This window comes from Pleurodeles waltl, chromosome 4_2, assembly GCF_031143425.1.
Source record: "Pleurodeles waltl isolate 20211129_DDA chromosome 4_2, aPleWal1.hap1.20221129, whole genome shotgun sequence".
Taxonomy (NCBI): Eukaryota; Metazoa; Chordata; class Amphibia; order Caudata; family Salamandridae; genus Pleurodeles; species Pleurodeles waltl.
The window spans coordinates 519,422,251-519,449,766 of record NC_090443.1 but is presented as its reverse complement, the minus strand read 5'-3'; the positions used below and the strand labels follow the sequence as shown (position 1 = coordinate 519,449,766).

At 47.5% G+C, this 27,516-nt stretch overlaps 1 protein-coding gene across 3 annotated transcripts in view; it reads left to right on the top strand.

Moving 5' to 3' along the window:
• LOC138293039 (dimethylaniline monooxygenase [N-oxide-forming] 2-like) overlaps window positions 1-27,516 on the top strand; it is a 403,220-nt gene that overhangs the window by 251,694 nt on the left and 124,010 nt on the right. For all 3 annotated transcript variants that reach the window (XM_069232022.1, XM_069232021.1, XM_069232023.1), the window contains one exon: window positions 2,333-2,495. In XM_069232022.1, coding sequence (XP_069088123.1) covers window positions 2,333-2,495 — 163 coding nt within the window. The remainder of the gene's footprint in view (window positions 1-2,332; window positions 2,496-27,516) is intronic.

Sequence of the window (27,516 nt, the reverse complement as noted above, 5' to 3'; positions counted from 1 at the left end):
TGGCGGTGCTTCCGCGGTCGTTGGCCCTAGCGGTCCATGACCACCAGGGTCAGAATGACCCCCAGAGTGTCAACGTTAGAAGACAGCAGTTTGCTGTTTGCTGCTCTTGATGCCAGCTGCGTGCACACACCAGACATAAGCTGTCAAAACGTGACAATGAACCATCCGCTGTCTGGAAGGTGGTAACCATTCAGTGCTTTGGAAATGTGCAGCACAAACTTTTGTGCGTTCCCTTGTGGGTACAAAAGCAGTTGTTGACCTTATGGTGAACCCTAACCCCTGCAAGCCGCAAGCGCTTCCAAATTATGCATTTTAACCCATAATGAAAATGTTACATGACAGTGCTCAGTTGTATATTATGAATGGGCTTTTTACTTTCACAAAGAGAGCTGCATTGCATAGCTGCACCTTAGTGAATGTGAAACCACTGATACAAATGGCTCCATGTGTTTTATTTTATTGAATTCAGTGGCATAGCCAATTTGTGTGGAGTTGTCTGCCAGCCTACTGGCTTTGTCAGTGCTTGTTTTGCTTTGTCATGTTTTTGCCAAAATTGTGTTGTCATTGAGTCTGCAGAGCCCTCATCAATCCAACAAAAATGTTTGCTTAAAGTAAAACATTTTGGTCCAAAATAAAACACACATTGCCATAGTAGTCATTGCCACTAACCGGCACTACTTTGTGTATATATGTTCTCAGTCCTTGATTTGTAAGCAAAAAAATGCCGGGTTCCAGATTTTTCTAAGAACGCCCCCCCCACCCCGTGCCTCTAAAGAGTGCCTAGTCTTTATTTCGCCTCGTACCGTTTCTGTCCACGTTTTACTGTTCCCTCTTGTATATCACAGTTTCCTATGTTCCGTTCTATCCCTACTTCCTCCCTTTGCCACAGTTTTTCCTTGTTTCTTTTCCTCCGTTTTTTCTCCTTTACTGCAATTTTCTTTCTTGTTCAGGGTCAAACTCGGATGATTTCAAATAAATACCTGTCTCCAAAAAACTGTACTGGTGGGCCCCAGCTGCAAACGCTGGCTCAAACTAAGCCCTGGATGATCACCTTGTGAAAGGGCAGAATCCTATCACTTAAAGTGAAGTTAGCTATGGCTGAAGTTGGCTGACCCACTGCGCAAGGTTGTATGGTGTAATGGGCAGAACTAAAATGTGAATTACACAATAACAGACCAATGTAGGAAGAGGGAAATGCCTTGCTGAAAACCTGTACTTAACCGTATTAAAATGTAATTTTAGTAAAATCGAAAGGTCTTAAGCCATACATAAAATGGTGACACAGTATCACTTGTAGCAGGGTGTCCAGCATAAATCGAATCCAGATTTCCAGGACGTTGTCATCTTTGTTTGTTATTGTTAACTTGCAGTTGTAAAACAACCACAAAAGATGCATTTTCAAACTATCTAAATGTAACTGTGCTACAAAGTCATTGGTTATCCTGAAATTCTGGCATGGATTCAGTTTTTCTGGATGTTCATTGGCTACACTTGACATAAAAGGAGAAACATTCCACACCAATAATCAATACAACAACATAGCCTAGCATTCATCTACAAAATAGAATGTGGGAAGGCCATAGTTAAATTAATCTTGGTGGCCAGTGCCGCCTCTAAAGTATGCTCAGTATACAGCTTGGTCTCCCAATCCACAACCTGTTACCATAACTCGGTCCAGAGGGACTATGGTGAAACAAGCCCCTAAAGCCTTTTTGCCGCTAAGTACAAGTGGCTTAAGACCACAACTCCTTCTGCCAGTAAGCTGTTGACATTCGAGACTCGAGCCAAGAGAGTTCCCCCCCATGGGCCTTCAAGGGTTAGGAGGGACTTCTCTGCCCCCATCTCTGTGTGCATGTGGGACACTGATAGGAAATGAATATTCAATAATTGGCATCATTTAGGTAGTGGTATAGCAACAAAATGTGGCATAGTCCGTTTGATAGTTAAGTAGTTGGGCAAAGTGTGTTCTTCCTTTCATGTACTTCCCTTATGCAGATGAACCACATCAATGGTGGTGAACACTGCTAAAGTTAGTCCCACAGTGATGCAGAAGAACTCAGTGTCAGCCCTTTTGTCCACTATTACCCTGCGCACAATAGGCAGAAGTCATTGGTTGTGATAGCAGTATTACTTCTTTGATGACATGCCCAAAACTCCTGATCATCTTTTTATGAGACTGAAATGTATTTTTTTAAATAATGAAATATGGTAATATTTATATGTGTGGCCACAATGCGGGGAGGGTTTTGAATTAAATTGCATTCCATACCAACCAGTTGTTAACCATTGTGTTTAAAATAGCTTATCTTGTACTGCTGGGATTTCCTTTCAGACAAAAGTATGCTGTGTAAAGAGACATGCAGATTTCCACACCACCGGACAGTGGGACATAGTCACAGAGACAGACGGGAAGCAGGAGTTGAATGTGTTTGATGCAGTCCTGGTGTGCTCTGGTCACCACTTTGAGGTTAACTTGCCATTGGAATCCTTCCCTGGTGAGTTCTGTAGTTTCCACCCATTACCGATTGGTGGTATTATTATAGTCAGTACTGTATTGAGCATCCTATGCAATCCTTCAACATTGGTCACCTAGTCCTACTCCATCCCTACAAGTGACCTGCCATTATTATTTGTGGATCAAAAAGGCTAATATTCGTTCCTTATATGGGGCTTTAGGGCTGTAAATCTAAGAAAAAAATAAAACCTTTCAAAGTACTACAGTAATAGCTGTATAAAGTCAACAGATATCTAAGCAAGACATAGGGCATGCGAGATACTGCCTTTCTGTTACTGAGATTTGATAACATTTTTCTTTTCATTGTAATGAATTTATAAACTGCCTTTCCAACTAAATAAGAACAAGCATTGACAGCGCAATGGGTCTCGCATTTGTTTGACTTGGAGCTATTAGCGTTGTAAAGTCCAAACCGGACTTTTCTTGCCAAATAAATTGAAAATGAAAAGTAATACAGTTTTGCATATGCAAGGCGATTAAAATTGCCACGCCATGAGAATGAGCGTGAAGGAGCATAGAAATGGAAACAGAAGTTCGCTTGCAGTCAAACATATTGGCAGTTATGCAATTATCTATGTAACAGTGTCCATCTCATGCAAAGTGCTCGACTACTGCCCAACGAGCTTGTGCTGTGTAGGAAATAAAAAGAAAAAGTAGTTCAGAAGCCATGCGGAAAACATGGAGCCTTGTATGTTTTCAGTAGTGTACCGGTGCTCTTGAGGAGGGCTAAACACCAGAAAAGGCATGACACATGCATGCCTTTCACAAATGAAATCAAGTGAATTTTAAAAGGCAAGCCCATGAACCAACAAAACTGATGGGCATGATATGGGTGTGGTTAAAAGCCCACAGAGTGATTACAACACCGGTCAGAGCGCTTGCGCTCTAGACCCTAAAAACTAGACTAATGCTATGTTAAGAAAGAAATTATTACCACTGCGCAGCCAAAGGGATTTTAGGGAACATGTGAAAAACAGAGATAGTGATTTCTAATTCAGGAGAAATCAGAAAGAAGTAAGTACAGGATGAGAGCTGCCTGAAAGAGAGAACCTAAGTTAAGGCTCCAAAATGCATGCAGTCATGAAATACAAACCTAGTACTGGAAAAGGGCCCCATAGTAAATCTTTTCTAATTTCTCCCAAAAAAGAAGAATATAAACAATAAAGAAGTATAACGTTTGAAAAATACAAAGGTAAAAGTAAAATATTTTTTAAAACTGTAAGTATTGTTCAAGTATTTAAACAACCGATTGGCAACAGAGAAAATGTAATCCCTGTGAGAATTAACAGTGCCTTTGTTAGAGATGAAACATTTTTTTGTAATTATTTTTATTGGCATTTTCATCAAACAAAACAAGCTGCTCAACCAGGCATTTGGATCAACAGTTACATAAGAGTGGATCATTTTTCACTTCATTTTCACAAAGATACAGTTATGTGCAATTAAGATATAGCTATCAGACCTGTGACCGGAGGAGTTGAGCTCTAGGCCGACCTATGTTTTGTGGTGTTTCTAGCAAATGCCCCTCTGCCCTATTTCCCCTCTTCAATGCCTTGTGTTTCCTCTAAGGGCCCCATATCTTGTGGAACTACCTAGGGTACTCTCTAGCCTTAAATGTCACATTTACAGCCATCATATATAGGCCCAGTTCTGTTTTCCATTCCCTAATAGTGGATGCCTCTGTAGCTGCTTAGTGTTTAGCGACATCCCTTTTAGCCACTACTAGGCCTAGGTTACTAAATAGAAGCTAGGGCAGTGGAAAGTCTATATCAGTTGGTATTCCCAGTAGGACATATTTAGGGTCAACCCGGATTTCTTCGCCGGCACTGCTCTCAGCTCGCCCAGGATTGCTCACCAGTACGCTTGCAAGTGGGGACAGTCCCGGAGTCTGTGTATGAACGATCCCTTCACAGCCCCACACCTTAGGCAGTGGGGGGATGCTGCTCCCCTGAACATGTGTAGGCCTGCCCTGTTGTAATACACTCTATGCAGGATAAATTGTATCAGCCATAGTTTGGTTTTTATAACCACTTTCCTCAGGTGCATCAAGGCTGTCTCCCAGTCTGTGTCATCCATATCTTGCAGGTCCCTTCCCCATCTCTCGCACATTTTCTTTAGTATGTCAGGCATATTATTATTAATTGTTTTGTATGCCCAGGAGATCGCTTTCCCTTCTACTTTTCCCTGAAGCAATCTGCCTTCAAGTGGTGAACATTGTGGAATTTCAGTAGGGTCTAGCCTCTCTACCTGCCAAGCATGTTTGAGTTGCATGTATTTATATTGCTGTGTGTGGGCTAGTTGGTATTCCCTTTGCAGGGAGTTGAATGTTTTAATGTTTCCCTACTCTATTAGATCTTGCAGTTTGGAGATCCTTATCATGACCCATGGCCCAAAAACTTGTAATTTCTGGAATTCTGACAGGCGTGTTCCCTCCGACAGGGGTATTTCACATGTGAGTTTCTCACTCCAAGCCATACGCTTCCCCGCCGCTATCAAGGCCTCTGTTGTCAACTGTGTCACTGTCAACAATTTCTTCACCCCTTTCCCACCATATAAAAAGTGTAGGTATGATTTGTGCTGGAATTAAGTCCTCTCTAATAGATGAGTGGGATGATCTCCATGGGTGTGTCCCCAGTCGTTAATCAGATCAAGTGCACTGCCTAATAGTATGCCTGAATGTTCGGTAGGGATATCCCGCCATCGTATTGATTTCACTGGAGTGTCTGCAATGCCTATGGACCTCCCCCTCGATCCTTGTGAAGATTTTTTCTGGAACCTTGACTTAGGTATTTTGAAGGACATATAGTAGCTTCAGCATGGTGACCATTCTGAACATGGCAGCTCTTCTACTAGTGTTAGTGGGAGGTTCCTCCACCACTCAGTATCTCCATTGAAATCTGCCAGGGCCTTTTGGATATTTTGTTTGAGAATGCACTCCCTGTCCTGAGTTACATATATCTCCAGATATTTGAACCCCTCCATGTCTATTCACAGATGTCTTGTGAAGTCTAACTGTGCCAGATCTCCCCCTCATAGGTATAAACTTGATTTGTCCCAATTTCTTGTGTAGCCTGAATGAATTCCATATTTCTTTAATAATCGGAACACTTTGGGTAGAGTTGTTTGGGAGCGGGTGACATACAATAAGATCTCATTGTCGTAGAGTGAAATCCACTCATCCTCCCTTTCTCCCTGTCTTATATGGAAACCAGATAAAGCCGGTGTTGTCGAACAATAAATGCCAGGGGCTCCAGTGTGAGGGCAAACAATAAGGGTGACAGGGGGCAACCCTATTTCGTTCCTCTCCCAATTTGGGGTTCCACTGATGTTCCCCCGTTTACCCGGACTGCCACCACTAGGCGGTTATATCTTAACGTTCTCCAGGCCAGGAATTTGGGTCCAAATTCGTCTTTTCTCAGGACAAGTATCGTGAAGGACCAGTGAGCAGCTTTGAATGCCTTTTTGGCCTCTAGGGACAGCAGAACATGGGGGTCCTCCTGCTCTCTTATGGTGTCCAACCAGTTGTGGAGCCTGCAGAGGTTAAATCTAGTTGACCTCCTGGGCTTAAAGCCTGATTGATCCTTATGGATCAGGGGAGTTATGACTGCTATTAACCTTGTTGCCAATATGATCGTCAGTATCTTAGTCTTGATTTTGAGGAGGGAGATCAGATGGTATGAGCTACATTCCCTAAAGGGTTGTCCTATCTTTGAGATTACTACTGTTGTAGCTCTACAGAGGTCTGGTGGGAGAGTTTCCCCTCTCTAGCTTCCATAAACATTTTAAGTAGGTATGGGCCCAGGATGTTAGCATTTCTCTTAAAAGATTTTATTGAGATACCACTGGGGACTGGTGTTTTCCTTGTTTATGTTTCTCTATCACAGTTCTTATCTTGGATAGAGTAATTTCTTCCTTAACCTGTTCTGTGCCTTGGACGAGATGATCTCGTCCAAGGCTACAGTTCCCCTGTGCCTTGGACGAGATCATCTCGTCCATGGTACAGGGGAACTGTGCACCCCCCTGTGCACCCCCCTCCCCCCAAGCCGGGGATGGAAGGGGAAGACCTTCCACTTCCACCCCCGACCCCCCCCACCCCGCCCTGTGACGTCAGCGCGCGAGCGCGCGCTGATTAGTCACAGGGGCCTCTCCCATCGCGCTGGAAGCAGAGCTTCCAGCGCGATTGAAAGAGAAATGCTAAGCATTTCTCTTTCAATCACGTGGGGGAGGCCCGGAGGGGCTTCAAAGGGAAGGAAATGTATTTCCTTCCCTTTGAAGTCTCTCCGAGGGTTTCAAAAGCCGGATTGCTTGCAATCCGGCTTTTGAAACCCCACTAGACACCAGGGATTTTTTGTTTTTTTTGTGATATTGTGATAAGGGAGCGACCCCTTGGGCAAGGAGAGCTCCCACGGGGGGCATGTTTTCGGGAAGGCCTTTTCTGCCCCCCCTGGTGGCAGATCGACCTATTATTAGGCCAATCTGCCCCCAGGGGGGGCAGAAACCTCTAGGCAGCAGGGATAAAAAAAAAAAAAAAAAAATTGTTTTACATGTTTTTTTTTTTTTTTTAGGTGGGGAGCGACCCCTTAGGCAAGGGTCGCTCCCCTTGGGGGAAAATTATATTTAGGCCATTTCTGCCCCCCTTGGGGGCAGATTGGCCTATTTTGATGAGGCCAATCTGCCCCCAAGGGGGTAGAAACCACTAGACACAAGGGAGTTTTTTCTTTGCGTGAATTTCACGCAAGGGGCAGAAACCTCTAGGCGCCAGGGCAAATTGTATTTTTGTGTTTTTTTGTTTATTTTGTTTCTTTTTTTAGAGATGGGGAGCGACCCATCAGGCAAGGGTCGCTCCCCGGGGGGGGCAAATTGTATTTAGACCATTTCTGCCCCCCTGGGGGCAGATTGACCGATTTTAGGTCAATCTGCCCCCAAGGGGGCAGAAACCACTAGGCACCGGGGATTTGTTTTTTGGCGCCAATGTCACGCAGGGGGAGCGACCCCGTAGGCAAGGGTCGCTCCCGGGGGGGATGGGGGGGCAAATTTATTTTAGGCCATTTCTGCCCCCTTTGGGTGCAGAACCCTCTAGGCGCCAGGGGAATTTTTTTTGTGTGTTTATTATTTTTTTTTTTTTTTTCTTAGAGATGGGGAGCGACCCATCAGGCAAGGGTCGCTCCCCTGGGGGGCAAAGTGTATTTAGGCCATTTCTGCCCCCCTTAGGGGCAGATTGACCGATTTTAGGTCAATCTGCCCCCAAGGGGGCAGAAACCACTAGGCACCTGGGATTTGTTTTTTGGCGCCAATGTCACGCAGGGGGAGCGACCCCGTAGGCAAGGGTCGCTCCTGGGGGGGGGGTGGGGGCTGGGGAGGCAAATTTATTTTAGGCCATTTCTGCCCCCCCTGGGAGCAGAACCCTCTAGGCGCCAGGGGAAAAAAAAATGTGTGTTTTTTTTTTTGTTTGTTTGTTTTTTTAGAGATGGGGAGCGACCCATCAGGCAAGGGTCGCTCCCCTGGGGGGCAAAGTGTATTTAGGCCATTTCTGCCCCCCTTAGGGGCAGATTGACCGATTTTAGGTCAATCTGCCCCCAAGGGGGCAGAAACCACTAGGCACCAGGGATAAAAAAAAATAGATATTTATTTTTTACGTTTTTTTTTTTTTTTTAGGTGGGGAGCGACCCCTTAGGCAAGGGTCGCTCCCCTTGGGGGAAAATTATATTTAGGCCATTTCTGCCCCCCTTGGGGGCAGATTGGCCTATTTTGATGAGGCCAATCTGCCCCCAAGGGGGTAGAAACCACTAGACACCAGGGAGTTTTTTCTTTGCGTGAATTTCACGCAAGGGGCAGAAACCTCTAGGCGCCAGGGGAAAAACATTTTTGTGTTTTTTTGTTTATTTTGTTTCTTTTTTTAGAGATGGGGAGCGACCCATCAGGCAAGGGTCGCTCCCCGGGGGGGCAAATTGTATTTAGACCATTTCTGCCCCCCTGGGGGCAGATTGGCCGATTTTAGGTCAATCTGCCCCCAAGGGGGCAGAAACCACTAGGCACCGGGGATTTGTTTTTTGGCGCCAATGTCACGCAGGGGGAGCGACCCCGTAGGCAAGGGTCGCTCCCGGGGGGGGGGGGCTGGGGAGGCAAATTTATTTTAGGCCATTTCTGCCCCTCCTGGGTGCAGAACCCTCTAGGCGCCAGGGGAAAAACATTTTTGTGTTTTTTTTTTGTTTGTTTGTTTTTTTAGAGATGGGGAGCGACCAATCAGGCAAGGGTCGCTCCCCTGGGGGGAAAATTGTATTTAGGCCATTTTTGCCCACCTTGGGGCCAGATTGGCCGATTTTAGGTCAATCTGCCCCCAAGGGGGCAGAAGCCACTAGGCACCTGGGATTTGTTTTTTGGCGCCAATGTCACGCATGGGGAGTGACCCCGTAGGCAAGGGTCGCTCCCGGGGGGGATGGGGGGGCAAATTTATTTTAGGCCATTTCTGCCCCTCCTGGGTGCAGAACCCTCTAGGCGCCAGGGGAAAAACATTTTTGTGTTTTTTTTTTGTTTGTTTGTTTTTTTAGAGATGGGGAGCGACCAATCAGGCAAGGGTCGCTCCCCTGGGGGGAAAATTGTATTTAGGCCATTTCTGCCCACCTTGGGGCCAGATTGGCCGATTTTAGGTCAATCTGCCCCCAAGGGGGCAGAAACCACTAGGCGCCAGGGGAAATTTTTTTGTGTGGTTTTTTTTTTTTCTTAGAGATGGGGAGCGACCCATCAGGCAAGGGTCGCTCCCCTGGGGGGCAAAGTGTATTTAGGCCATTTCTGCCCCCCTTAGGGGCAGATTGACCGATTTTAGGTCAATCTGCCCCCAAGGGGGCAGAAACCACTAGGCACCTGGGATTTGTTTTTTGGCGCCAATGTCACGCAGGGGGAGCGACCCCGTAGGCAAGGGTCGCTCATGGGGGGGGGGGGCTGGGGAGGCAAATTTATTTTAGGCCATTTCTGCCCCCCCTGGGAGCAGAACCCTCTAGGCGCCAGGGGAAAAAAAAAATTGTGTTTTTTTTTTTGTTTGTTTGTTTTTTTAGAGATGGGGAGCGACCCATCAGGCAAGGGTCGCTCCCCTGGGGGGCAAAGTGTATTTAGGCCATTTCTGCCCCCCTTAGGGGCAGATTGACCGATTTTAGGTCAATCTGCCGCCAAGGGGGCAGAAACCACTAGGCACCAGGGATAAAAAAAATTTTTTTTTTTTTTTAACGTTTTTTTTTTTTTTTTAGGTGGGGAGCGACCCCTTAGGCAAGGGTCGCTCCCCTTGGGGGAAAATTATATTTAGGCCATTTCTGCCCCCCTTGGGGGCAGATTGGCCTATTTTGATGAGGCCAATCTGCCCCCAAGGGGGTAGAAACCACTAGACACCAGGGAGTTTTTTCTTTGCGTGAATTTCACGCAAGGGGCAGAAACCTCTAGGCGCCAGGGCAAATTTTATTTTTTTGTTTTTTTGTTTATTTTGTTTCTTTTTTTAGGGATGGGGAGCGACCCATCAGGCAAGGGTTTCCCCCCGGGGGGGCAAATTGTATTTAGACCATTTCTGCCCCCCTGGGGGCAGATTGGCCGATTTTAGGTCAATCTGCCCCCAAGGGGGCAGAAACCACTAGGCATCGGGGATTTGTTTTTTGGCGCCAATGTCACGCAGGGGGAGCGACCCCGTAGGCAGGGGTCGCTCCCGGGGGGGGGGGCTGGGGAGGCAAATTTATTTTAGGCCATTTCTGCCCCCCCTGGGTGCAGAACCCTCTAGGCGCCAGGGGAAAAACATTTTTGTGTTTTTTTTTTGTTTGTTTTTTTAGAGATGGGGAGCGACCAATCAGGCAAGGGTCGCTCCCCTGGGGGGAAAATTGTATTTAGGCCATTTCTGCCCACCTTGGGGCCAGATTGGCTGATTTTAGGTCAATCTGCCCCCAAGGGGGCAGAAACCACTAGGCACCTGGGATTTGTTTTTTGGCGCCAATGTCACGCATTGGGAGCGACCCCGTAGGCAAGGGTCGCTCCCGGGGGGGATGGGGGGGTAAATTTATTTTAGGCCATTTCTGCCCCCTTTGGGTGCAGAACCCTCTAGGCGCCAGGGGAATTTTTTTTGTGTGTTTATTTTTTTTTTTTTTTTCTTAGAGATGGGGAGCGACCCATCAGGCAAGGGTCGCTCCCCTGGGGGGCAAAGTGTATTTAGGCCATTTCTGCCCCCCTTAGGGGCAGATTGACCGATTTTAGGTCAATCTGCCCCCAAGGGGGCAGAAACCACTAGGCACCAGGGATAAAAAAAATATATTTTTTTTTTTTAGGTGGGGAGCGACCCCTTAGGCAAGGGTCGCTCCCCTTGGGGGAAAATTATATTTAGGCCATTTCTGCCCCCCTTGGGGGCAGATTGGCCTATTTTGATGAGGCCAATCTGCCCCCAAGGGGGTAGAAACCACTAGACACCAGGGAGTTTTTTCTTTGCGTGAATTTCACGCAAGGGGCAGAAACCTCTAGGCGCCAGGGCAAATTTAATTTTTTTGTTTTTTTGTTTATTTTGTTTCTTTTTTTAGGGATGGGGAGCGACCCATCAGGCAAGGGTTTCTCCCCGGGGGGGCAAATTGTATTTAGACCATTTCTGCCCCCCTGGGGGCAGATTGGCCGATTTTAGGTCAATCTGCCCCCAAGGGGGCAGAAACCACTAGGCACCTGGGATTTGTTTTTTAGCGCCAATGTCACGCAGGGGGAGCGACCCCGTAGGCAAGGGTCGCTCCGGGGGGGGGTTGGGGAGGCAAATTTATTGTAGGCCATTTGTGCCCCCCCCCGGGTGCAGAACCCTCTAGGCGCCAGGGGAAATTTTTTTTTGTGTTTTTTTTTTTTTTGTTTGTTTTTTTAGAGATGGGGAGCGACCCATCAGGCAAGGGTCGCTCCCCTGGGGGGCAAAGTGTATTTAGGCCATTTCTGCCCCCCTTAGGGGCTGATTGACCGATTTTAGGTCAATCTGCCCCCAAGGGGGCAGAAACCACTAGGCACCAGGGATCAAAAAATATATATATTTTTTTTTTTCGTTTTTTTTTTTTTTTTTTTAGGTGGGGAGCGACCCCTTAGGCAAGGGTCGCTCCCCTTGGGGGAAAATTATATTTAGGCCATTTCTGCCCCCCTTGGGGGCAGATTGGCCTATTTTGATGAGGCCAATCTGCCCCCAAGGGGGTAGAAACCACTAGACACCAGGGAGTTTTTTCTTTGCGTGAATTTCCCGCAAGGGGCAGAAACCTCTAGGCGCCAGGGCAAATTTTATTTTTGTGTTTTTTTGTTTATTTTGTTTCTTTTTTTAGAGATGGGGAGCGACCCATCAGGCAAGTGTCGCTCCCCGGGGGGGCAAATTGTATTTAGACCATTTCTGCCTCCCTGGGGACAGATTGGCCGATTTTAGGTCAATCTGCCCCCAAGGGGGCAGAAACCACTAGGCACCTGGGATTTGTTTTTTGGCGCCAATGTCACGCAGGGGGAGCGACCCTGTAGGCAAGGGTCGCTCCCGGGGGGGGGGGCTGGGGAGGCAAATTTATTTTAGGCCATTTCTGCCCCCCCTGGGTGCAGAACCCTCTAGGCGCCAGGAGAAATTTGTTTTTGTGTTTTTTTTTTTGTTTGTCTGTTTTTTTAGAGATGGGGAGCGACCCATCAGGCAAGGGTCGCTCCCCTGGGGGGAAAATTGTATTTAGGCCATTTCTGCCCACCTTGGGGCCAGATTGGCCGATTTTAGGTCAATCTGCCCCCAAGGGGGCAGAAACCACTAGGCACCTGGGATTTGTTTTTTGGCGCCAATGTCACGCAGGGGGAGCGACCCCGTAGGCAAGGGTCGCTCCCGGGGGGGATGGGGGTTGGGAGGGGCAAATTTATTTTAGGCCATTTCTGCCCCCCCTGGGGGCAGAACCCTCTAGGCGCCAGGGGAAATGTTTTTGAGTGTTTTTTTTTTTTTTTTTTTTTTAGAGAGATGGGGAGCGACCCATCAGGCAAGGGTCGCTCCCCTGGGGGGCAAAGTGTATTTAGGCCATTTCTGCCCCCCTTAGGGGCAGATTGACCGATTTTAGGTCAATCTGCCCCCAAGGGGGCAGAAACCACTAGGCACCTGGGATTTGTTTTTTGGCGCCAATGTCACGCAGGGGGAGCGACCCCGTAGGCAAGGGTCGCTCCCGGGGCGGGGGGGGGGCTGGGGAGGCAAATTTATTTTAGGCCATTTCTGCCCCCCCTGGGTGCAGAACCCTCTAGGCGCCAGGGGAAATTGTTTTTTGTGTTTTTTTTTTTGTTTGTTTGTTTTTTTAGAGATGGGGAGCGACCCATCAGGCAAGGGTCGCTCCCCTGGGGGGCTAAGTGTATTTAGGCCATTTCTGCCCCCCTTAGGGGCAGATTGACCGATTTTAGGTCAATCTGCCCCCAAGGGGGCAGAAACCACTAGGCACCTGGGATTTGTTTTTTGGCGCCAATGTCACGCAGGGGGAGCGACCCCGTAGGCAAGGGTCGCTCCCAGGGGTGGGGGGGGCTGGGGAGGCAAATTTATTTTAGGCCATTTCTGCCCCCCCGTGGGTGCAGTACCCTCTAGGCGCCAGGGGAATTATTTTTTTTTGTTTTTTTTTTTGTTTGTTTGTTTTTTTAGAGATGGGGAGCGACCCATCAGGCAAGGGTCGCTCCCCTGGGGGGCTAAGTGTATTTAGGCCATTTCTGCCCCCCTTAGGGGCAGATTGACCGATTTTAGGTCAATCTGCCCCCAAGGGGGCAGAAACCACTAGGCACCTGGGATTTGTTTTTTGGCGCCAATGTCACGCAGGGGGAGCGACCCCGTAGGCAAGGGTCGCTCCCGGGGGGGGGGGAGTTGGGGGGGCAAATTTATTTTTAGCCCATTTCTGCCCCCCCTGGGGGCAGATCGGCCTATTATTAGGCCGATCTGCCCCCAGGGGGGGGCAGAAACCTCTAGGCGCCAGGGAAAGGGTTTTTTGTGTTTTTATTTTGTTTGTTTGTTTTTTTAGAGATGGGGAGCGACCCATCAGGCAAGGGTCGCTCCCCTGGGGGGCAAATTGTATTTAGGCCATTTCTGCCCCCTTTGGGGGCGATTGGCCGATTTTAGGTCAATCTGCCCCCAAGGGGGCAGAAACCACTAGGCACCTGGGATTTGTTTTTTGGCGCCAATGTCACGCAGGGGGAGCGACCCCGTAGGCAAGGGTCGTGTGCGGGCAGGGAGTGGTTTGCGGGGGGGTGGGGGTGGGAATTTATTTTAGGGCATTTCTGCCCCCCCCCCCCCCTCCCGGGGCCGGCTGATCTAGAGGCCAAACTTCACAGGTAGGCACTTTGCAAAAAACACCTCTGTTTGCTGTGAAAAAATATGTTGTGTCCACGTTGTGTTTTGGGCCATTTCCTTTCGTGGGCGCTAGGCCTACCCACACAAGTGAGGTATCATTTTATCGGGAGACTTGGGGGAACGCTGGGTGGAAGGAAATTTGTGGCTCCTCCCAGATTCCAGAACTTTCTGCCACAGAAATGTGTGGAACATGTGTTTTTTTAGCCAAATTTTGAGGTTTGCAAAGGATTCTGGGTAACAGAACCTGGTCCGAGCCTCGCAAGTCACCCCATCTTGGATTCCCCTAGGTCTCCAGTTTTCAGAAATGCACAGGTTTGGTAGGTTTCCCTAGGTGCCGGCTGAGCTAGAGGCCAAAATCTCCAGGTAGGCACTTCGCAAAAAACACCTCTGTTTTCTTCCAAAAATTTGGATGTGTCCACGTTGCGATTTGGGGTGTTTCCTTTCGCGGGCGCTAGGCCTACCCACACAAGTGAGGTATCATTTTTATCAGGAGACTTGGGGGAACGCTGGGTGGAAGGAAATTTGTGGCTCCTCTCAGATTCCAGAACTTTCTGCCACAGAAATGTGAGGAACATGTGTTTTTTTAGCCAAATTTTAAGGTTTGCAAAGGATTCTGGGTAACAGAACCTGGTCCGAGCCCCGCAAGTCACCCTATCTTGGATTCCCCTAGGTCTCTAGTTTTCAGAAATGCACAGGTTTGGTAGGTTTCCCTAGGTGCCGGCTGAGCTAGAGGCCAAAATCTACAGGTAGGTACTTCGCAAAAAACACCTCTGTTTTCTTCCAAAAATTTGGATGTGTCCACGTTGCGCTTTGGGGTGTTTCCTGTCGCGGGCGCTAGGCCTACCCACACAGGTGAGGTATAATTTTTATCAGGAGACTTGTGGGAACGCTGGGTGGAAGGAAATTTGTGGCTCCTCTCAGATTCCAGAACTTTCTGCCACAGAAATGTGAGGAACATGTGGTTTTTTAGCCAAATTTTGAGGTTTGCAAAGGATTCTGGGTAACAGAACCTGGTCCGAGCCCCGCAAGTCACCCCATCTTGGATTCCCCTAGGTCTCTAGTTTTTAGAAATGCACAGGTTTGGTAGGTTTCCCTAGGTGCCGGCTGAGATAGAGGCCAAAATCTAACGGTAGGCACTGCGCAAAAAACACCTTTGTTTTCTTCCAAAAATTTGGATGTGTCCACGTTGCGCTTTGGGGTGTTTCCTGTCGCGGGCGCTAGGCCTACCCACACAAGTGAGGTATCATTTTTATCAGGAGACTTGGGGGAACGCTGGGTGGATGGAAATTTGTGGCTCCTCTCAGATTCCAGAACTTTCTGCCACAGAAATGTGAGGAACATGTGTTTTTTTAGCCGAATTTTGAGGTTTGCAAAGGATTCTGGGTAACAGAACCTGGTCCGAGCCCCGCAAGTCACCCTATCTTGGATTCCCCTAGGTCTCTAGTTTTCAGAAATGCACAGGTTTGGTAGGTTTCCCTAGGTGCCGGCTGAGCTAGAGGCCAAAATCTACAGGTAGGCACTTCGCAAAAAAACACCTCTGTTTTCTTTCAAAAATTTGGATGTGTCCACGTTGCGCTTTGGGGCGTTTCCTGTCGCGGGCGCTAGGCCTACCCACACAAGTGAGGTATCATTTTTATCGGGAGACTTGGGGGAACATAGATTAGCAAAACAAGTGTTATTGCCCCTTGTCTTTCTCTACATTTTTTCCTTCCAAATATAGGAGAGTGTGTAAAAAAGACATCTATTTGAGAAATGCCCTGTAATTCACATGCTAGTATGGTCACCCCGGAATTCAGAGATGTGCCAATAACCACTGCTTCTCAACACCTTATCTAGTGCCCTTTTTGGAAATACAAAGGTTTTCTTGATAGCAATTTTTTACTCTTTATATTTCAGCAAATGAATTGCTGTATACCCGTTATAGAATGAAAACGCACTGCAGGGTGCAGCTCATTTATTGGCTCTGGGTTCCTTGGGTTCTTGATGAACCTACAAGCCCTATATATCCCCGCAACCAGAGGAGTCCAGCAGACGTAACGGTATATTGCTTTCGATAATCTGACATTGCAGAGAAAAGTTACAGAGTAAAACGTAGAGAAACATTTATGTTTTTTTCACCTCAATTTCAATATTTTTATTTTTCAGTTGTTTTTTTCTGTAGGAAACCCTTGTAGGATCTACACAAATGACCCCTTGCTGAATTCAGAATTTTGTCTACATTTCAGAAATGTTTAGGTTTCTGGGATCCAGCATTGGTTTCATGCCCATTTCTGTCACTGACTGGAAAGAGGCTGAAAGCACAAAAAATTGCAAAAATGGGGTATGTCCCAGTAAAATGCCAAAATTGTGTTGAAAAATTGGGTTTTCTGATTCAAGTCTGCCTGTTCCTGAAAGCTGGGAAGCTGCTGAGTTTAGCACCGCAAACCCTTTGTTGATGCCATTTTCAGGGGAAAAACCACAAGCCTTCTTCTGCAGCCACTTTTTCCAATTTTTTTGAAAGAAATGAAATCTTCCCTGTATTTTGGCCAATTTCTTGGCCTCCTTCAGGGGAACCCACAAAGTCTGGGTACCTCTAGAATCCCTAGGATGTTGGAAAAAAAGGACGCAAATTTGGCTTGGTTAGCTTATGTGGACAAAAAGTTATGAGGGCCTAAGCGCGAACTGCCCCAAATAGGCAAAAAAAGGCCTGCCACAGGAGGGGGAAAAGGCCTGGCAGCGAAGGGGTTAACAGATTCCTGGTCTTCTGGTGTTAGGAGAGGGACTTGCACTCCCACCAGGTATTCCTCTATCTGGGACGTGTCTGCTAATGACTGTGTTCTGTAAAACTCCCTGTAGTATTGTGCAAACTCCTTGGCTATCCCCTGGTCTGTATCATGAATCTAATTGTTTTCACCCTGTATACTATGTATCCAGCACACCTCCCTCTATTTCTTCTCAACCATGCCAATAGTCTTCCGGCCTTATCGCTGACCTCATACAGACAGTGTTGTGTGGCTAGTGCTTGGGACTTCACTGCATTGTGTGCTAGTGAGCCAGAAAGGTGAGGACAGACCCCTGGCAAGATATTCTGCTTTGTCTATCTCTCCAACTGTCCCTGCTGGGATGAAGATGTAGTCCAAACTTGTGAACACCCTGTGCATGCTCGAGAAATAAGAATATTGCAGATTTTCTGGATGGTGTTGCCGCCATAAGTCTGTTTTCACAAAACCTGCAAGCAGAGTCTCTTTCAAAGGTGTTTGCGTAGGGCATGATTGATTCAGTTCTAAGTTTATTAGATCATTAAAGTCACCCCCTATGCGATGGAGGGGGAGCTTGATTCTAATAGTATCTCAGGGTTTGCCTCTTCAGTTTCAGGGGGTCATATATAATGGCCACACAGGTGCCATTGGGGTCCACCCAGGACTTTTCGATCCTGAATGAGGGGGGGTTTCTGATCAAGGTAGCAACTCCCCAGGATTCTGTTGGGCACCTAGTATGCACCAACAGTATGCAGACCTCTCTACTTCGCAATCTGCATTGCAAACCCCTCAAGTGCATCTCTTAGAGCAAGACCATGTCTGGCTTAATTCTCTTGATGTACGTAGCTACCAGTCCCCATTTGACTTTATTGCATAGTAGGTTCACATTCCAGGTCATGATGGAACAATTATTGTAATCATATAGTAAATCTCCCCCATATACCCTGGGGATCTCTGTCTGGTTGTTGGTGTAGTGTTCTCTTTGTCTGTATCCCTTGTCATTCCTGATCCATTCCAGGTGTTGTATTCAAACTCTCTCCCCAACTTTATTAAGAACTAAGTCCTTGAATCCCCCCATCCACAACCCCTGTAGTCTCCTGTCAGCGACGCCTCCCAAAAACATAACAATAAACTCTCAGCAGAAGAATCAGAGAGTTCTGTAGCCCACCACCCCACCCATAAAATATTAAACTTTTGTCTCAGTAGTACCCAGTTGGAGTCTACTGCCTTGCAACCAGCAGCTTTGAGCTTCTTGTTGGGATAGGGTTTGCTCCGATTCACTGAGTGCACCTTGGCGGAGCAGGGGGTGACTCAGTCCTGCACACCTAAATTGTCATCGATCCCTTGGGCTTTATCACCTCTGCCGGGCTAAAGGCCTTGTTTGTAGGAGGCAGAACTTCAGGATCTACCAGGTCTCATTCCAAATGGGCAATGGCCTCTGGCAAAGGAGGGGGAAAGACAGAGTCTATCTCTTGGTCCTCTCCGAATTGCCTATGGATCGGGGTCCCTTCTGTGTTCCTCATTTCATCATCATATTGTCATCATCCCTCCGAGTCTGAGGATAGTGTGGTTTGCCTTGTTAAGTTCATTGACTGCCATGGTATCACCCTCACTTTCCTCTGTGAGGACTGGCCTCTTATTTTGGTTTGTTGCTTGTACTTATGCCAAGCTCGAGCCTCTCTTGCTGGGTGGGCATCTGATCCCCGGCTCCCGTCCCTTTTCATCAGGGTCATTCCTCCAGCCATTACTGTAGGGGACTGCCACTGTTGGCATGGTTACCCTCCCACATTTTGCCTAGTGTTGATGCCAACTTTGATTGAAAGTGGGCTGGGACCCTGCTAACCACGCCCCAGGACCAGTGTTCTTTCTCGGAAACTGTACCTTAGTTACCACAATTGGCACAACCCTGGCACATAGCTAAATCCCTTGTAAAAGGTACCCATGGTACAAAGGGCCCTGTGGCCAGGGAAGGTCTCTAAGGGCTGTAGCATGTATTATGCCACCCTAGGGGACTCGTCACCAAGCACCCACACACTGCCTTGCAGCTTGTGTGTGCTGGTGAGGAGAAAAAGGCAAAGTCGACATGGCACCCCTCTCAGGGTGCCATGCCCATAAATCGCTGCCTGTGGCATAGGTAAGTCACCCCTCTAGCAGGCCTTGAAGCCCTAAGGCAGGATGCACTATACCACAGGTGATGGCATAGCTGCATGAGCAATATGCCCCTACAGTGCCTAAGTCCATTCTTAGACATTGTAAGTACAGCATAGCCATATTGAGTATATGGTCTAAGAGTTTGTCATTACGAACTCCTCAGCTCCATAATGGCTTCACTGAATACTGGGAAGTTTGGTATCAAACGTCTCAGCACAATAAACCCACACTGATGCCAGTGTGGGATTTATTGAAAATTGCACACATAGGGCATCTTAGAGATGCCCCCTGTATGTTAGCCAAAGTGATAGTTTAGGATTGACTGGTCTGTGCCAGCCTGCCACTTTCAGACAAGTTTCTGATCACATGTGCTGAGTGCCTTTGTGAACTTTGTGCTGAGAAACAAAGCCTGTCCTGGGTGGAAGTACTTCACACCTCTCCCCTACAGGAACTATAACACCTGGCGGTGAACTTCAAAGGCTCAGGCCTCAGATTACACTGTCCATGGGCACTGCAGCTAGTGGAGATGCCTGCCCCCTGGGCAAAGCCCCACGTTTTGCTGCAAGTCTGACAGGAAAATTAGGGATAACATGGAGCAGTGACAGCCCCAGCCAAGACCACCCCTAAAGTGTCCAGAGCTGGAGTGACCTCCTCAATGCATAATCCTCCATCTTGCTTTGGAGGACAGAGACCAATAGGATTAGGTTTGTGCCCCCCTCACCAAAGATAGTGGGCACAAGGAGGGTGTAGCCACCCTCAGGGACAGTAGCCATTGGCTACTGTCCTCTAACCCCTAAAACACCCCTAAATCTAGGATTTAAGGGCCTTCCTGAACCCAGCTCACCAGATTCCTGGTGACCTAACAAGAAGAAGAAGGGCTCCTGAGCTGAAAGCCCCAGCAGAGAAGAAGGAAAACAACAACTGCTTTGGCCCCAGCTACTGGCCTGTCTCCTGCTTCAAAGAACCTGCAAAAGACCAGCGGCGCGTCCAGCGGGACCATCGACCTCTGCCCAACTCCAGAGGACTGCCCTGTGCCCAAAAGGACCAAGAACTCATGAGGACAGCAGCTTGGTCTAAGAAAACCTACAACCAAGGACTCCCACCTCACTCCGGATGTGTGAGTCTTGTCCCCTGTGTACCCGACGCCCACGGCCCATGTCCGGGTCATCCACCCAGCAAGAAAGGGTCCCCAGGCGGTTGCAAGCAAGTGCCCACTGTTAGGAATGGGGTCTTTTTTGGCAGTCAGGTTACCCCCTGTTCCAGCAAGGGCCCTCACTCTAGTCAGGGTAAGTCACACACAATCCAAATTATACTGTGCCTACCCTCTGGTAGCTTGGCACTGAGCAGTCAGGCTTACCTTAGAAGGCAATGTGTAAAGTATTTGTGCAATAAATCATGCAACAACACAGCAGAACACCACAAAAATACACCACACAGTGTTTAGAAAGATATATAATATTTATCTGATAAGATGCAGGTCAAAACGATTAAAATGCAATAAGTATATGTTGAGACATCACTGTAAAAGTGATATAAAGTGTCTTTAGGCTTTAAAAAGCAATAAATGTCTCTTTCAAGCACAAAGTACCTGGTTCGGGTTCAAAATCTCTGCAAAGAACCGCAGAGGAGGAGATGCGTGGAAACAAAGGGGGTGTGCGTCGATTTCTCAGGCCGCACACGGCGATGTGTCTTTTAGTTTTCACACAGGGACGGCTGGGTATCAATTTCCGGTGCTCGGTTGTGGATCCTCTTCGGGTTGCAGGGTTCTCGGACGCCCTGGGGATGTTGCGTGGATTTCTGGCGCTGACAGGATGAAGTCACAGGGGCTGTGTCGATCCGATGGGCGTTGCGTGGAAATTTCTACCGCACGGCAGGCGCTGCGTCAATTCCTCTCTGGAACTCTGGCTGCATTGTTCCGGCTCGGCTGTGCGTCGATCCAGTGGGCCGTGCGTCAAATTTCCAGTCTCTACCCTTTCAGTTCAATCCTGTCTGGCAGGGTCCCAGTAGGGGGTATGGCAGCCCTTTGGGTGAGGCCAGGCTACAGTCCTTTGACATGTAGGTGTCAGGACCCCCACACTCAGCGTAGGAAGACCCATTTAAAATGCAGATGTATGCAAGTGAAGCTGAGTATCCTGTGTTTGGGTTGTGTCTGAGTGAGTGTACAATAGAGCTGTCAACTAAACCTAGCCAGACGTGGATTGTAAGGCAGAGAAGTATTTAAGTGCAGAGAAATGTTCACTTTATAAAAGTGGCATTTCTAAAATAGTAATATTAGATCCAACTTCACCAGTCAGCAGGATTTTGTATCACCATTCTGGCCATACTAAATATGACCTTCCTACTCCTTTCAGATCAGCAGCTACCACTCAAACAATATATGAGGGTAGCCCCAATGTTAGCCTATGAAGGGAGCAGGCCTCTCAGCAGTGTAAAAACGAATTTAGGAGTTTTACACTACCAGGGCATGTAAACTACATAGGTACATGTCCTGCCTTTTGTGCACACAGCACCCTGCCCTATGGGTTACCTAGGGCATACCTTAGGGGTGACGTATATGTAGAAAAAGGGGGGTTTTAGGCTTCGCAAGTACTTTTAAATGCCAATTCCAATTTGACAGTGAAACTGCACACACAGTCCTTGCAATGGCAGGCCTGAGACAAGGTTAAGGGGCTACTTAGGTGGGTGGCACAATCAGTGCTGCAGAGCCACTAGTAGCATTTAATTTACAGGCCCTGGGCACATGTAGTGATCTTTGCTAGGGACTTACAAGTAAATTAAATATTCCAATTGGGTATGAACCAATGTTACCATGTTTAAAAGGGAGAGAGCATATGCACTTTAGCACTGGTTAGCAGTGGTAAAGTGTACAGAGTCTTAAAACCAGCAAAAACAGTATCTAAAAAGTGGAGGGAGGCAGGCAAAAAGTTAGGGGTGACCACCCTAAGGCTGTCAGGTCTAAACCCCATGCTGGGTTGACCTCTCCACCCCTCCACGACGATGCCTGCAGAGGGAATCTTGAGGACCCCCCCCCCATTACCACAAAGCTCCGGACAAAGATATCTGACACCTAAAGACACACTGCAACCGCAGCCCCCAGGTCTTGGAGAACCCGACCCCCGGTGCCTCTAGGTTCAGCAGGTGGCCCTCCTCAATGCCCGACCAGCGGGGTTCCCGAGACACCCCCTTGGACCTCACCTGCAGTCTCTGAGTGACCCCATGGTCTCCTCATAGACCAGCCTTGAAAACCCGAGGTCCTGTTTGCACCCTGCACCCGGCCACCGGTGTGCCGCTGAGGAAGTGTGTCTGGTGCCTACTTGTGGCCCCTTCAGTGCTCTTCTAATCCCACCTGTTCTGCCCTCCGAGCCGCAGGTACTTACCTGCAGGTAGGCCTGATTCTGAGTACCCCGTCTCCGTAGTAGCCCACGTTAAACGTGCTCAACTTTGCCCTCTACACCCGACCAGCCCCGTGTTGCTGGTGGTGGGTGTTTAGGGTTAACTTGAACCCCAACCGGTGGAGTTCCTAAAACCCAGAGACTGTAACTGTATGTGTTGTACTTACCTGTAAAACAATCTATCATTTCTTCTCCCAGGAACTGTTTCTGAAAATTGTACTTTACAGATTTTTGCCAGTAATTCAAAAACTGTATTACTTACCTATGTCAAACAAAGTACTGGTGATACCTGTGTGAAATACAAAACTTTTAAGGTACTTACCTGCAACTTGAATCTTGTGGTTCTAAAAATAAATTAAGAAAATATATTTTTGCTATATAAACACCATTGGTCTGGAGTTAAGTCATTGTGTGTGTGCTTCTTCTATTGTCTGTGTGTGTACAACAAATGCTTTGCACCACCATTCTGATACGCCTAACTGCTTGACCACACTACCACAAAAGAGAGCATTTGTATTATCTACTTTGGCCTCTATTAAGCCTCTGGGGAACCCCTGTAATGCGGGCAGTGGAATGCGCAATGGGGCTGTGCATGGGGACCCCTGCCGTGCCCATGCCAAGTGCATGGGCACTGCAGGGGCTCCCACGGGCCCCCGAGTCACCCATACCCAGTGCTTGCAGCACTGCCCTGGCGGATTACAACCTCCGGGACCGCCAGGCTGCAGGGTGGCGGCAGGCCGGCGGTATCAGCTGTAATACCGTCGCAGGACCGCCATGGTCATAATGTGGCGGTAAGTACCGCCAGCCTGTTGCTGGTACTGCCGCCACATTATCGCCTCCCCCTGGGGTCAAAATGACCCCCTATATCACACTTTGATATAGTATATACAAAGCTAGCTTCCTATAATTACCAACCCTCTTTAGGAGTCTAGAAAAAGTATGTTCCCCCCTGTCTGATTGCTCTTAGTTTGACTGGGATTAGGAGCATGTATTGAATCGCGAGGTTACGAAACTTGACTTTGACTGAATCAAACATGCATCTTTCGTGCTGTGCCTCTCAAGTGTAGTCAGGAATGATCTGTATCTCGGAGTTCTCATGTCATACCTCTTCCAGTTTCTCCCCTTCAGTAAGGATCATGCCCCTATCTTGAAAGCTCAGGAAGCACACTACTACTGGTCTCCGGGGGCCTCTAAGTGGAGGTCTGTTTCCCAGCACTTGGTGTGCCTGTTCAATTATGAGGAGGAAAATTTATCTTGGTGCAACGTTTGACGTAGTCATCTTCTAAGAATTGATGCTTGTTTGGGCCTGCTACTCCCATCGGAAAACCTAGAAATCTGAGGTTATTACTCCTGTCTCGGTTTTCAGTCCTCCAGTCTCCACATCACATCTTTGTTGATGTTGTGGGTGTCTCTCACCTCTTTATGTAGGGTCTGGACTGTGTCTTCAAGTTCAGATCTCCTAATTTCAGCTAAGGATACTCTCTGCCACCTTTCTCAGGTTCTGGCAAAGGAGGGAGACCTCGGACCAGACCTCACTCAGCCTTACCTCCAAGATTGCTTGGGATGACCGTATGGCTAGCAGGTGAATTGCATTCTCTGGGACAGCTGTTGTGTCTGATGCTGTGGCCTCTTCTATGGTGGGAGGTACCCCTTTTGTATACTTTGCCAGTTTCCCTTGTCAGGAAGTCCTGGGTTCCTTTTCACTGGTTGTTTCTCACCACTTCAGTGTATTGTAATCGACGCATGGTGCTTCCGGTCTTTTGCATTGATTGACCTGGCCCTAGTGCCCGATCACTCCCCCAGTTTCTTGTTCCAGCACAAGTGAGCCCAGTTGTCACCCTTGTCATTAATGCTGGGCCATGTGTCTGTGTCCAGATGGGTCCCTTTTACTGGTTCAGTTCCTTTCACTTGCCACCATGCGAACTCGGCCTGGGTGTCGCCGCACCCAGTTCTCACCTTTGTCCTGACTGGTTGAGTGACCTCTGGCCCAGGGTTCGGAATGCCCTCCTGCACACCCTTGTAGAAGGTAGCAACTGTCCACTGTGATAGCCTGTGCAGAGAAAGCTAGAGGATGAGCCTTTTTGTTATGCCTCAGTCCTTGCCATCATGAGTCTGGCCCAATCTCCGACGTCCCCCATCCACAATCCCCTGCCAAGGGGGAGAAGTCCCTGATTCCCACAGGTGTTGAAAACTAGTCAGGGGTTTCGGTCACAGCTCTGTTCCTCAGGTGGGCATTAGGTGTCTCAATTAGCCCGTATCTCTCACAGCAGCCCCTTGGTTACTTTCCTTTCTGCCCTCGCTTGTCTGTGTTAGCAAATGGAGTGCTGGGAAGTCCAGCCAACAGCCTGCCAGGCCCTTTTCCCCTTGCACAATATTGCTGGCGAAACATGGTCACCACCAACTGTTTCCAAGGAGCATCTGTGCCACTCATGTTGATTGCCAGTGTTGGGGTTTGTTTCTGCTGCTTTGTTGAGATGGCCTCCGTTGCCAGAGATGAGGCCTCTGATCTGGTTTCCTTCCTGTTCACCTGGCCGGGGCCTGGATTTCCGTCTCGCCTGTCTTCTGCTCCTTACCAAAGAGGGGGGGGGTGTCTCTGTCTGCCGGCCTCTCATCTGGTGCGAGATTCTGGTTTCGGCCTGCCCGCATGGGTACGGGCCAGGAGGGTTAGCAGACTTCCTTTCCTGTGACTGCCCTCTCGCTGCAGCTTCTCTTCTGTCACCCCTCTGTACATCAACAGTGGTGTGGAGTTCAGCCGGGGCCTCCAACTTCACCTGTTTTTGGGCCCAGGGTGGACAGCTTTGGGTGGGCAGATTCCCAAATTTCTTCCCTCTGAGTCAGTTGTCAATTGTGGTTCACCTCTTGAATATTCAGTCGCCCTCTTCCGAACCAAGGAGTCCGTCCGGTGAGTCTCCAGGCCTCCATGGCGGTTTTCTCCCAGCTGGCATGTACCAGGCCTGCCACATTGCGTTTTCAGCCGTAACTGAATTTCTTGTCTTAGCTGCACCAACACCCATTCTCTCGGACCATCAGGGTGTTGGACTCAGCTGTTGATGTGTTGTTCTCATTGGACTAATTAAAATATTGTAGGATAATTTAGAGGCCTTGGTGCGGAGCTCATTTACTCAGCATCTGTTTTTGTCGCCATCTTGGCCCCACTTCTAGAGTGGAACAATTCTAACCAATAATGGGGTTACACTACCATGCCCCTCACTTTTTCATCACATCAACCAAATCCCTCTGCTAGGTGATGACCCTCAACCGTCTTGGCCACAGTGGAGGCCACTCAGGAGAGTGTGGTAAGTTTGAACCTTGTGGCGGACAAGGGGCAGGGAGGATTTGTTTCAACTGCACCTGTATTTTACCAAAACAGTTGCTTTCCTACAGATGTACCTTCATTTGCCTGGCCAGTTGTCGAGAGGGGGGAAATCAATGTGTACAGTGAAACAACAATGGAGTGAGAAGTTTGAAACCTTTCAATTAATTTTCCCATTGGTATTCCAAGTTCAACAGGATTGTGACATGTGACTCCTTTACGTCTGGTTTTAACATTACAAGGCTGGCTATGCTTAGAATTGATTTATCTCACAGAAGTAGCTTACCACATCACACCTGTCTGCCAGCCCTGCTTCCAAAAGGATCCCGATCTTCAGGGTTATGAAACATTCACTTAGTGCAATCTAGAAGGTTTTGGATCAGACTGTCAATAAAGTCATCATTTTGTCATGCCCCTGGACAGTTTATTTTCCAGATGCTTCACATAACCAGATAACCTATTCAACTCCTTTAGCATCTCTCAGTCCACATTTCTGTGGAATGGTAGTGTGTATTTTAATAGGCTCCAAGATCTGGGGCACTAAAATTTAAGCAGCCCTTGAATAAGCCCTTGTCAAAATGATGGGTATCTTCAAATTCAAATTGCAAGCGGCTGAAAATGGAGCAACAGAAAAAGTAATTCAACATGTGTTTACTCTTCAGGCTTCTTTTTCTCAGCACTATGTAAAGCAAGGGCCTATGTGTTGACCTTGGCCAAGCATGAAGTGGAGTAAATCTCATCATTCGGGACTGTAGAATTGCTGGAAGGCAATTTATTTATCAACCTAAATTCTGGAATCGAAAGAAAAAAATGAAACCCAGTGTTGGACTAGGGTTCTTAAAATAGCCTTTAGTACTTTTTAAGTCTAGTTTATTCTTGATTTTGCATTTATACTTCTTAAAAGAAAGTAAGAGAGACTATTGATTCTTCCAGGGATCCCATGCAAAATGGTATTTAGGTGGGATATGAAAAACATACAGAAATCGCAAGCTGAAAATGTTTCACCAGGATATGACCATAGGGACAGAACTTGGGGAAAAAGGAATGCTACACGTTGTACCATAGACCTCGGACGTTCACTGAGTAAAACCAGTAAGAACTCATACACTATGCTCCTTCCTTTTTCAGTTTGAAAACATTTAGTTTGGGGCTGAAATGCAATTGTCAAAAGTAACAGCCACGTGTAAGATCTCAAAGGGTTTGTTTGCTAGTAGGTCTTTTTGCAATATTATCAAAGCCATCACATTTTTTAAGGGACCAGCACTTAACTCCAAGGAACTCGTCTAACTGTACTGCACACCTCTTCATTTATGGTTTTCAAGCTATGCCATATACTGATATCTATTAGTCCATTAGACTTGTAGAACACTTCTCTATTATGTGCCAACATTTTGAGCTGATCTACAGCAATGAATTGCAGAGGAAATTGTGTTAGGTGGTGAACAGATAGCTTGACAGAAGCTAGGAGATAAATTGCTGCAGAAGACATAAAAATATTAGGTTTGGCAAAACCAACAGGTCTGATGTTCACTGCAGGCCCTTAACCGTTTTCTGTGCTTGTTTTGTTTTGCCATAGTTTTTGTAAAATGTTATTGTTGGTGGGGCTGCTACGCCGTCATTAGTATAAAAATATTGGCTAAAATCAAAACGTGTTTTTTTTAAAACGCACACATTGCCACAGCCATACTTGGCACTGGATTAAACTAATTTGTGTTTTGTATATCTCGTTGTGAAATGGTCTAATGCCTTCATTCGCAGTGAAGTTAGGCAATAGCTGGAGTGTGCTGACTCATTGCTTTTTACTGTTTGGTGTAGTGAACTAAATAAAAATGTAACTGACACAACACTGTACTAACTGATGAAGAGGGCTGACTGAAAGTCCCTCTAATTACATATATTATACATATCATTGTAAGGAAATCCAAAGGTCATAGGTATGCCAGATTTAAACAAAAACACAACCATAGCAGATCAAGCGATCACATGAACCATAAACTCACAAGGGGAGCACAAAATCAGGGAGGTCAAAATAGCTGGCTTCTGCCTCACATTGGCAGATGCATGTCTGGCAATCACGCAAAGGCAGC